Raw genomic sequence first — 11,583 nt, forward strand, 5'->3', positions numbered from 1 at the left:
TTTTCATTGTGCCTGTTGCTAAGGTACGGCAACATGACTGTCATGTTGCCACACCTTAGCTTTTGCTGAACTGACGCCACTGACCCACACTGAACAAATTGCATAATAATATATTACGCGGAACCTTAGTTGTGACCACGAGTTTCCACAAGCGATTTAGAAGTGACACACGGAGCGCTAGTGTTTCCGGCCAGCTCAGCTCCTCGTCACTCAGGACTGTGGTGTGTTGTCATCCTGCACACAGCCTGTCAAACATTACATTACATTACACACTGCTGCGTGTAGCTGCTGCTTCTGCTGTTGAAGACACACACCATCAACATCGTTTTAAAATGGTGTTGCTGACCATGATCGCCAGGTTGGCCGACGGCCTCCCACTGGCCGCCTCCATGCAAGAAGACGAGCAGGTTATTTGATTTCCAGTCTTTCTTTGTGGCTTTTGTACCCTTGCTGTCGTGTGTTGTAGTTTGGATGTTGACCTGAATCTCTAAACTGACCAGTGACTACGTGGCATTATGTGTTTGTTATCTGATTGTTAACATAATAGATGTCTATATACCTTTCTGTTGTTCTGCAACATCCTCTCTTGGAGATTTCATACTTTCTAGTTATTGCTGGCTAAATAATTGATTCAACTCAATTTCCCCTAAATGAGTTCTCTCCTTTAGGTGTGTTTGTTTTCTATTAAAGAGACAATCCATTAATGACACTTGAGTTGGTCTGTCATTCATTATAGAAAACGTGAATTGGGTGACAAGTTACATGCATAGAGACTAACAAGGGTGGCTTTAAATTTAAGTACAGCTCTCTCTTTTAAGTTATGTGTTGCTTAATAATATGTGGGATTTGGGAGTTTAGTCTGTGCTGCGGTATCATCATGTATGAGGCTGACTTGCTGACAGGACTAACATGTTTCCCTTGCTCTCTTGTTTGCTGTCGCAAAGGGAAGCGAAAAGGTTTGTTCTGTCTCTGCTCTGTGTGTGTGTGTGTGTGTGTGTGTGTGTGTGTGTGTGTGTGTGTGTGTGTGTGTGTGTGTGTGTGTGCGTGCGTGTGCGTGCTTCAACATCATACATGTGCCTCTGTGATGTACCGGTGATGATACAGTGATGCTTTTCACGCTAGACTCAGTCATGTGTCTGTATAAAGTTTAGTGTGCAGCCCGCTTAACTCAAAGGTTGGGTGGGTACAAGTCAGAACACACCCACCCAAATAGGAAGTAGTCGTAAAGAATCCTTGGAATGCTATTACAACTGTGATGATTGGCAGGACACTATATTACTAGGAAGAAATATCTACTAGTCTTTTAGTTTCTTTCTATATTGAAAGTCGCCTTAAATCTTATGGATTTCAACAAAACACCCACATTATAATATTTGTTCACAGATCCATGTATCGCATGTTATTAAGAAAGACGCTATTTGCATGTCTTAAACTGCTGATGATATTTTGGGAGTACGGTAGTCTACTTCTGGTTAGTGATTGAAAAAATCTTTACTTTTTAGTTGAACTTGTTTTCTTACATGCTTATTCGGGATAATAAGAGCGTCTGCAAAATGGATAAATTGTGAAGAAGGGTGCTGTAACAAAATATATCCTAATAAGCAAAGAAAAAGAGCCACAAACCAATAGCTCCCGGAATAACTTTATAGCACCAGTAGTAACATTTCAAGCAAAAGCTTGTCAACACATGGCTGAATCTGTCTTCATTTTTTCATAATCACTGTCAAAGTTAACCTTTATTGCCTACGCATCGTGCAGGGCAAGAAATTGGCACCATCCACCTACCAAGACAAGTACTGTTCAATACTGTATATTTCATATACTGTAACTGACCATGATTTATGTAGGTCAGTAATCATGATGTTTAGGATTAATTGGAAACGGGACAAAACCCCAGGCTGATGATGCCCAACAGTTAGCTTTTCATCCCCTAACTAACACTGCTGTGAGTTTTCTTGTCTGAGGTTTAAGTAAACTTTCTAACCTGTTTTGGTGTTTGTGTTTAGTTAGGGCGGGACCTCCAGCAGTACCAGAGTCAAGCCAAACAACTATTCAGGAAACTCAACGAGCAGAGTCCCACACGCTGCACTTTAGAAGCCGGCGCCATGGCCTTTCAGTGAGTACATATTACCATGCCAAAAGTGAACAAGTTAACATGTTCATGGATGATACATCTGACCAACAAGAGGCTGCTAAACTAGTATGATTGGCAACACCCTTCAAAACCATCTTATGCATGCAGTCAGATGATCTGGCTATTCTTTCTCTTGGCAGTTCTGGTATTAAGCCAATCGTTGCATTATGCTCTAATTATGGGGTCAAACAGGGTTTGCCATACAATGCTAACTAAGACTGTTGTCATTATGTCGAACAAAAGGAGTTCCGAGTTTAGGATCTCAACTTTCCAGGTTTTTTATCTGCCAGGGTGAGTGCTGGTTTTGCAATAAAACAAAATATCTGGGCACTTCATTACAGATCAATTGTCTGACGTGTAGTGGAATTCTGGATTGATTTGATTTAATTAAACGTCATACAAGAAAAACACATGTTTATCATAGAAACATCAAGGATATAAACACAACGAAGTTGTAAGACTTATTTCCATTGTGGTCCTTATAATCAGTCAGTAATTGATGAGGCAATATGAATCAAGACAATATTATAGGTGGTGATGGTTATGCTTTAATGTACATGATCTCATGGGGAGAAGTAGTCACAGTCTGACACAGATTGCTGGTAAGGTAAGGTTGTGCAAAACGAGCACAGGGCTCAGACCATAGTTTATACTAGATGCTAGCCTGCTACAAGGACAAGATGAACCTTAACCGATAGGCTGTAACAAAAACAATAGCTATCAGCCAGGCCTAGCGGAGACATCTTGGCTCTTACACGCTACCAAATACCATGTTATGGTAAAATATAAAGTTTACTTTTAAACAACCATAATAACAATATAGTATGTAATGTATAATTCTTCTACAATTGTCTCTTTTCAGTTTGAAGAGTTTGAGTCGGCCCATGATTAAAGAGAGGAATAAACTAAGTGTTGCACACTCTGGCTCCATAGGAAGTTTCATTAATTGGCATTTCAGCCTAATGGCTCAAAATATTGTTTTCAAGGAAGGCCAGCAGGCAGAAACGGTTTTACTCTTTTTGAGTTTTATTCCAGTGGTCAGCACCTCACCACAACCCTTGGTGTGTGCGTTACCTTTCCTGCTACATGAATGAACCCATGATGACACAGACTTTGTAACCCTGTTTATGCCATCTTAATCACACATTCTCACTCTTTCCAGCTACGTTATAGAGAAAGGAGTGGTCTACCTTGTCCTGTGTGAAGCAGGCTTTCCCAAAAAACTGGCCTTTGCTTACCTTGAAGACCTACAAGCAGAGTTTCATGAGCAGCATGGAAAGAAAGTCCCCACAGTGTCCCGGCCCTATTCCTTCATTGAATTTGGTAAGAGAGGATCTGATCTTGTTGGTTTGGGTCATGGTTAAGGAGAGTGCAAAGTAAAATGTAGTTGCTTTACCCCATGTTGTACACTTAATCAGAGTTAAATCAACACTGGCAAACAAGTGCCACTTGTCATTGGTCACACATACGTATACATACACATATTTCCACACCACCATCGGTTATCTTTCATTGCCTACTGTTCATGTCTCTCCCTTATATCAGACACGTACATCCAGAAGACCAAGAAGTCGTACATTGACAGTCGAGCACGAAGGAATCTGGGCAGCATCAACACAGAACTCCAGGATGTGCAGAGGATCATGGTGGCCAACATCGAGGAGGTGCTGCAGAGAGGCGAGGCCTTATCTGGTAAGATGATCTCATCAGGTTTCTTGTTAAAGCTGCAATCGATACGTTTTATGTCATCCCCTGACGGGAGAGAGTTATGTGAAACTGTTACACCTGGGATCCCAACCCGGTCCTCCCACACGGGAGACCAAACAAACATTAGCACCCTTGGACAGGGGAGATATTGGACGTGTGAGTTCCAGGCAGGGCTACTTGTCCACCAGCAGGCGTCCTACCCAATGGCAGGGTCTAAAGCAGGGGTCTTCAACGTTTTCAGGCCAAGGACCCCTTAGTTGAGAGAGAGATGAAGCAGGGACCCACACCGTAGATAGTTTGACAGCACAATCATCAGTGTATTTTGGATTCCTGTCTGCTCTATTTCCCCTCAATACCAAACCTCAGATCAGCCGAAAATAGCTAATCTACAAGCTCACAACGCCTCGCAGCGCGAGGCGTTGTGAGCTTGTAGATCAGCTATTTTTGGCTAAAGTTCTCTGAGAATGGACGCTAGGGTTCAAGAGGTTAAAAAAGGATAAAAAGGTTTCTATCACACAAAGATTTGGAGGACCCCCAGTAGTAACTCTGAGGACCCCTGTTGAAGACCCTTGGTCTAAAGTTCTCGTGGAAGAGTAGGGAGACCACCTGCAACCACTGCAGATGTACTAGTAGGGGTCATCAATATGTCCGTACACGGACAAATGGTGTCCGTGGCTATGTTCTTATTTTGATATAAGACTCAATTACTGAATGTGTGTTACGGACCTGTAATGGTACATTCGGACCACCTTCAAGCAACCCCGACGGTCCCTCAACCCACTTTGAGGACCACACCACAGCACTATTAGTATACATTTAAGGCTTGCTTTCTGGTAATATTTGTATGTCCATGACAAAAATGTCCACCACAAGCCGGCTTGGCGATGAACCCTGCGTACTATTTATTTTGTATTAACATGCGTAGGAGTAGACTGAGCACATGAAAAGACAAAAAAGGATACCTGATGAAGGTCAGTGTGACCGAAACATATTTTAAGACTGCGTGCCTTTCTTTTTTGGCTTTTCATGTATTAATATTCTCTACCATACAGATTGACCGTTTTATTAATTAACAACAGTTCCGGATTGCAGCCTCAAAGCTGCTTGGAAGCGCTTGACATGGAGGTCAAGCACATGAGCTGTGTGCATGTCTCTCACTGAATAATGAAAGGCAGAGGGCCCATCTCTGTTTCAGATTGTCAATCTTTCTCTCTGTGACAAGACAGAAGGAGGATGTACTGTGCCCTGTTTCACTCACTGTGTAATGTAATCTTAGTACCCCCATCCTCACTTTCACCCCCCTCCAGGGGCGTCACAATGTGGGGGGGGGGAGTGGGACTGAGTTACTAGGGCCCAAGGTGGAGGGGCCTTAATTATTTTATACTATTGAAAAATAGCAGACGTACAAGCTCACACTGCAAGCTTGTAGAGCTGCTATTTTTTGAAAAATCGTGAAAATGTGTGCAAATCTTTGAATGTAATATGTATTTTTTTAAGCGAACATTTGTAACTAAAACTTTGCTCCTGAGGGGTCCCTGGACCTAAATATTTGGGGGTCCGTGGCCAAATACATATCATTTTGGGGGTCCTTCACATGAAAAGGTTTGAGCACCACCAATCTGGGAACCCATCGTCAAAGAAGAAAGGGCGACACCAGCACCACTGACATAGAAACATAGTAAAAAAAAAAAAAAAAAACAGAAGGATTTGAAATATTCAAAGATTCAAATGTTCACTAATTTTTCAAAAATAGCAGATCTACAAGCTCGCAGTGCGAGCTTGTATATCTGCTTTTTTCAATAGTTTAAGCACAAAATAATGAGTAATAATGCGTTCCCAGTTCATGGGGGGCCCACAGTGAATCCTTGTATCCGCCCGGGGCCCAGAATTTAGTGCGACACCCCTACCCCCCTCCCTGACTCTCTCTGTCTTATCTTTCAGCGTTGGACTCCAAGGCCAGCAACCTGTCCAGTCTGTCTAAGAAGTACCGGAGCGATGCCAAGTACCTGAACACCCGCTCCACCTATGCCAAGCTGGCAGCTGGCGGCGTCTTCTTCATTATGCTTATTGTCTACGTGCGCTTCTGGTGGCTCTGAGAGAGGAACACGGGAAGAGCAAGGAAAAAAATAAGTACACAAAGTCCGCAGGCTCCTTTTAAAAGAAATAGTTCCTCACCTCACCTTCGGCTAAAAGCAGCTCTTAACAAAAAGACTTGAGTTCAGACACATACAGTACTCTACCGCCCATTTTGTTTGCGTCTCTCTGTAGTTTATGTCATCTAATGATGATCAAGGGTGTTCGGTGGAATCCAGTTTAACTATTAATCACACAGTAGTTCTGTAGTATTTACCACAGAGTTGGGGTGAGAGGAGACGTGTGCGTACGTACGTACGTACGTACGTACGTACGTACGTGTGTGTGTGTGTGTGTGTGTGTGAGAGAGAGAGAGAGAGAGAGAGAGGGAGTGTGTTTGTGTGGGTGGTTTGCTTGCTTTGTTTGAATGGAAGCACATGTGAAGAAAAAGAGTGTGTGTGCATCACCATTTTTAAAAAACCGCTTTACTTCTGCTGATTTAATCATATACTGTAACTGTATAGCAATACAGAGAAGTTAGAACATAATTTTATTTACCTTATGGACATCAAAAAGGCTTTGACGTTTATTAACACTACATTTATGACGTCATGCCAGCTTGTGCCAGCTTGTTTATTCAAACATTTAAATGTTTGATTCAAACATTTAAATGTTTGAATAAGAAAAGCAGGAAAGTGTGTGACATCCAACTGAATCATGTAGTGACCCCAGCATAAGCAAGCTGATTTGTGAAGTATATGGCTAGTATATGGCTTTCAAATATCTCGGTAGAAACCTTGAGAGGGGTATTTAGCCCTGAGCTCCTGAAATGATTATTTTATTATTATTATTATTTCTGGGATGGTCGTGACCATAGAATATGGCTGTTTACTCCCTGTATTACCTACTCCTTGAATGAGTGGACCAGAATACATGTTAACGTATGCACACCAGTTGATGTTGAATGTGCTCCTTTACTTTTATTTTGTAAAAAAAAAGTTGATTTATGTGGAGACTCGATGTCGTTAACTGGTTAAGGCTGAGAATGAGATTCACAGATATTGCTATAGTTAACCTGACCTCGGTTATCTGTGGAAGACAAGCTGCAATTATATCTGTACTCTCTGCTATCTATGAATAAATTGATTTGCACAATGACGTTTTGTTTTCTGTCCGTTGGCCTTGATTCTAACTGGATGCTAGCGGCGCTCAATGTTCACTTCCCGCTGTGGCTTAAACCAGTTGTTCCCAAACTGGGGGGTCACCAAATTATTTTGGGGGGTCTCCAGATGATTAGCTTAAAGGGATTAGTTCAGACAATAATTTGATGACCAGCAGTGGTTCCCTATGGAGAGACAAAGGGCTGTATTTTGATTGTCATAAGTACCAACTCTTATGCCTTAGTTTAAAGGCCTGTCCATACTGTCTCCGACCACCGAATATTTCGTTGGAGAGTTCCGACTTCCGACTTTCCGACGTGCAGTTTTCCGAACTCTAATTCGGGGTAATGCTTTTTAGAAGATGCGAGTGATGTCATTTTGTAGTTGAACCAGACCTTTCCGATGAAAAGTTCAGTGGTCGGAGAGAGTATGGACAGGCCTTTAAGTTAAGGCATAAGAGCTGGTACTTAAAACAATCAAAATAGAGCCCCCAGGGTCTCCTCAAACTATTGGCTTAGGAATGCAACAAAAACATGCATGAATTCAAGTCTCCATGGGTGGAGTAATCGATAGGAAAAAAGTCATTTTTGGGGTGGGGTTTTAATGTGCAACATTGTTTTCTCACTCAACGGTAAACAAACCAACATACAGTATAAGTGTATAGAGGGTCTACTCTGCACATTTATAAAGTTACAATTTAATGACTTGTATGACTATTTCATACCTAAATGGCCAAATTGTCAAATGTTACGTAAGAAATAGGCAAACATTGTGAAAATAGCCCAACTACAAGCTCACTTGTGATCTTGTAGTTAAGCTATTTTCACAATATTTATGTGGGGAAAATTTTCAAAACTACCGGCAGTAAAATGTAAAGCCTACAATTCCAAGTGCTTGTCAGGGTGGGGGGTCCCCAGTTCAAATATGATTACTTCGGGGGGTCGCTGCTTGAAATGTTTGGGAACCCTTGACTTAAGCCAACTTTGCAGTATGCCTCACACAGTATAAGTTCTGTAAACTACTTTGGATAAACGCTCTTGATCCTTACTTCATACAGTTAAGTGTTTCAGTGACTGTACACATACATTACACATGGTCATAATCCTACTTCTGTTGGACTTTAGACAAATAGACATACCAGTGTTTATTCTGGGCACAAATTCAGGGTCTGGCTTGAGCGCATTTGGCTTATTTTAAGAGGAAGACGTGGAAACTGAACGAAAAAAAGAAAATAATTATCCAACCTCAACACCTTATTAGCGCATAGTTTCCTCTACTGTATTGCTAAATACTTTTATGGCATAACATGAGGAAAGCTGCCAAAATCTTTTTATTAATCACTGTCAAGAATAGGCCTGCAACTACGATTATCTTCTTCGCAATATTCTATCGATTATCTTACAGTATTTGTTGAGTTGATGACATGATGATTCCGTTCACACAAAATAACCTCTTGGTTGAGTGATACCAGTGCACATGTACACTGTTGTAGCCCCTGGGAGGATGGTTTCCACGAAATATCCCATGCAAAATAAATAAATAAAATATTGCTGACTCAAAAGTCAGGTCTACATTACATGCCAGGTGATTGAATTCAGCATTTACTTCCAGTTTAAAACTTAAAGGGAATATAATGGTCCTCTGGCAGACTAGCAGTTTAACCTCTGGTGCTTTTTCTTTATGTATCTTTCTCTAATTACTTGTACAGTGTATCTTTCTCTTTCCATACAATACTGCCCTGTGCTAATTCATCTGATGTAAATATACCAGTTTTATCCAGCAGGTGGGGCTCTTTGAATAGTTTTAACAATGCAGTTGAAATGTGACACTTGCCAGCCCTCCTTCAGTCAGTCAACTTCAGCCAGTGTTGCTGACTGTGCCCTCCAAATCATAGGTTCTGTTTTGGGGGAGAAACATATAGGTTATAGCTTCAATGGGGGGATAATGGGGAATAAATAAACATTCTTATGTAGCAGATTCTGGCAGCATACACACATGAATGCAGGAAGTTTGAACAGACTACCCTACAGTTGTCATGATTTTAATTTCGATAAGGCATGACAAAAATGGACCAAGACAAATAAATTCAGCCATTTGTATTTACAACTAAACTGAAATGTATGAACAAAGTCAAGAGTCATCTCCCTTCTCTGGCAGTGGTGAAAAGTAACAAAGTACTCTATGTAAACTTTTGAGTTTTTTCTTTTTACTTACTTAACTGGCCTATTTCCAATTTTCTATAGGCCTACTTTTACTTAAACTCCACTACATCTCAGAGGCTTTTACTGCACTAGCTACAATTATTTGAAAACCGTAGATTTAGATTATTTTTACAAAACATTAACAACTTCAGCCTTACTTCATGGATGTTATGCGAGATTGCAGATTTACTATTTTCAAAATATTTTTATACATTTTATAGAAGAAATAGGCAAGACAACACAAAAAAAGTAGAGTATGATTTTGCTAGTTACAGTAATTAGAACAGGAAATGGAAGAACCGAGATGAGAAACAGAAGAAGGAACTGGCATGCCAAGAACCAACCACAGGGCACAGACTAACCTTTTCACCTCTCAAGGGAAGTAGGCTACATTAACACAGTGAGTGTTTCTAAACCGTTATGAAGACATTCTTTGCAGCTCTTTAGCTCCTATGTCCTAGCCTTTCAATAGCTGAAGGATCTCTCATTTCTCTAAAACGTCTGGGTCATCTTCACATTGCCACATCAGCAGGAGCACGCAGAGACCCCTGCATCCTTTTTGCGTGGTTGTTGGTGCAACTAGACAAGTGTTCTCTGTCATCATTCATCTCCAGAGAAAGTGCGTATAGTCTGGCTTTTGGAAAAGCTACTTTTGTCTTCTTTTAAAATATGCCTGCAGACATCTCCATTTTATTTTAAATTCTACTTGACATCACTTCCCAAACAGTGTAAGTGCGTATAGTCTGGCTTTTGGAAAAGATACTTTTGTCTTCTTTTAAAATATGCCTGCAGACATCTCCATTTTATTTTAAATTCTACTTGACATCACTTCCCAAACAGTGTATAGAACATGGTTTGGAGAAAGAGAACCAGACTTTGTTCTGGCAAAAAGAAATCAAGGATTCCGTAGTAGAACAATAACTATAGACTACTTATGTGCTGTGCCCCTTGAAGATCTGAGGGCACTTTCTATTACTGTCTGGGAGCTTTACATGCCCTGCTTTTTATGACGATTTTTATCTGGTCTCTCTCTCTGTCTTTTCCTCCAATCTTCAGTTGCCATCACCTTCTTTCTTTACAGGCCTCCCACTGTTGTCATTTCACAAACACACGGAAGTCTGTCAAGATAGTTGCCCCATCCTTAACATCCACTTTGCTATCTTTGTCAATTCTACGAGGTATATTCTACTCAGCTGTGTTGGAGAAGGGAGAAAAGAACAGTTCCCACACCACATGGTAATGGATACTGTACACTGTACACTGTGTGTGTGTGTGTGTGTGTGTGTGTGTGTGTGTGTGTGTGTGTGTGTGCGTGCGTGCGTGCGTGCGTGTGCGAGTGTGTGTGTGTGTGTGTGTGTGTGTGTGTGTGTGTGTGTGTGTGTGTGTGTGTGTGTGTGTGTAAATGTCAGAGTGATAAAAGAAAGCGGCAGCGCAGAAAGAGCTATGTACCACTCTATTCCTCCTGTCCTCTCTCCCTCCTCTGCATGTTACCATGGCAGCAGCGAGTGCGTGACAGTCATGTGAAAAGCTGATTGGATTAAAATACTTTGTGTGATCAGGGGTCAGGAATACTGCACACGCACTAAACACACTACAAACGTATTATTACACACACAAAACAAACAGTCTAAAAAAGGATGCCATGCCATAACACGATGATGTATACAACGGTCACTTCGTATAGCTTCCGCTCGTCTTGATCAAATTCACTGTAAACTACATACGTAGATAGGCAGGCACATGATGCGACTTCACCCTGCAGCCCTAACTTGTGCAACAAGACATCCAGACAGTGTGAACTTGAACTGGCCTCTCTGAGCCACACTGATTGCAAAGCCACCACAATGTCTTAAGACAAGAGCTTGGAGCCCTTCCCTCCAGCCACTACAATACAGCGAAATAGTCTAGAGGGAGATCTTTGGAATTTTGGACAGCATCATCAAGAGAGTATATCCTCAAAGACTCTCTGATTGCGACCGTCAGGTCGCAGTTATCAAAACCTCCACCGGCTGTCAGTCAGTCCGTCCGTCCCTCCGTCACGTCACACTTTTCCCCTACTCATATCTCCGCCACCGTTGCCCCGATCCATGCCAAACTTTGCACACACACTCCTTAGCTGCCAAACCACAATCCCTCATTTCTCACATACACCTCTTCCACCATGAGGCAGATTCTTGCAAGACACATTCTTGGACACTGCTCCTACAGATTTTGACCTAAAATCAAGCAAAGGGGTACACAATATCTCTACAGTCATGTCATCAACATGGATCTGTCCCATTTCCCATATTCCCTCCTCATTGGCTAC

General features: G+C 41.6%; 1 protein-coding gene across 1 annotated transcript; it reads left to right on the forward strand.

Annotated features, from left to right (window-relative positions):
- Positions 1 to 231: 231 nt before the first annotated feature.
- On the forward strand, positions 232 to 7,061 carry sec22bb (SEC22 homolog B, vesicle trafficking protein b). The gene is made up of 5 exons (XM_080723349.1): positions 232 to 407; positions 2,007 to 2,116; positions 3,297 to 3,457; positions 3,680 to 3,826; positions 5,783 to 7,061. Exons 1-5 carry the CDS (start codon positions 333 to 335, stop codon positions 5,935 to 5,937), a joined length of 648 nt encoding a protein of 215 aa, XP_080579475.1. The 5' UTR covers positions 232 to 332; the 3' UTR covers positions 5,938 to 7,061.
- The last annotated feature ends 4,522 nt before the right edge of the window (positions 7,062 to 11,583 follow it).

The sequence above is a fragment of the Nannobrachium achirus genome (assembly GCF_963921795.1).
Source record: "Nannobrachium achirus genome assembly, chromosome: 1".
Lineage (NCBI taxonomy): Eukaryota > Metazoa > Chordata > Actinopteri > Myctophiformes > Myctophidae > Nannobrachium > Nannobrachium achirus.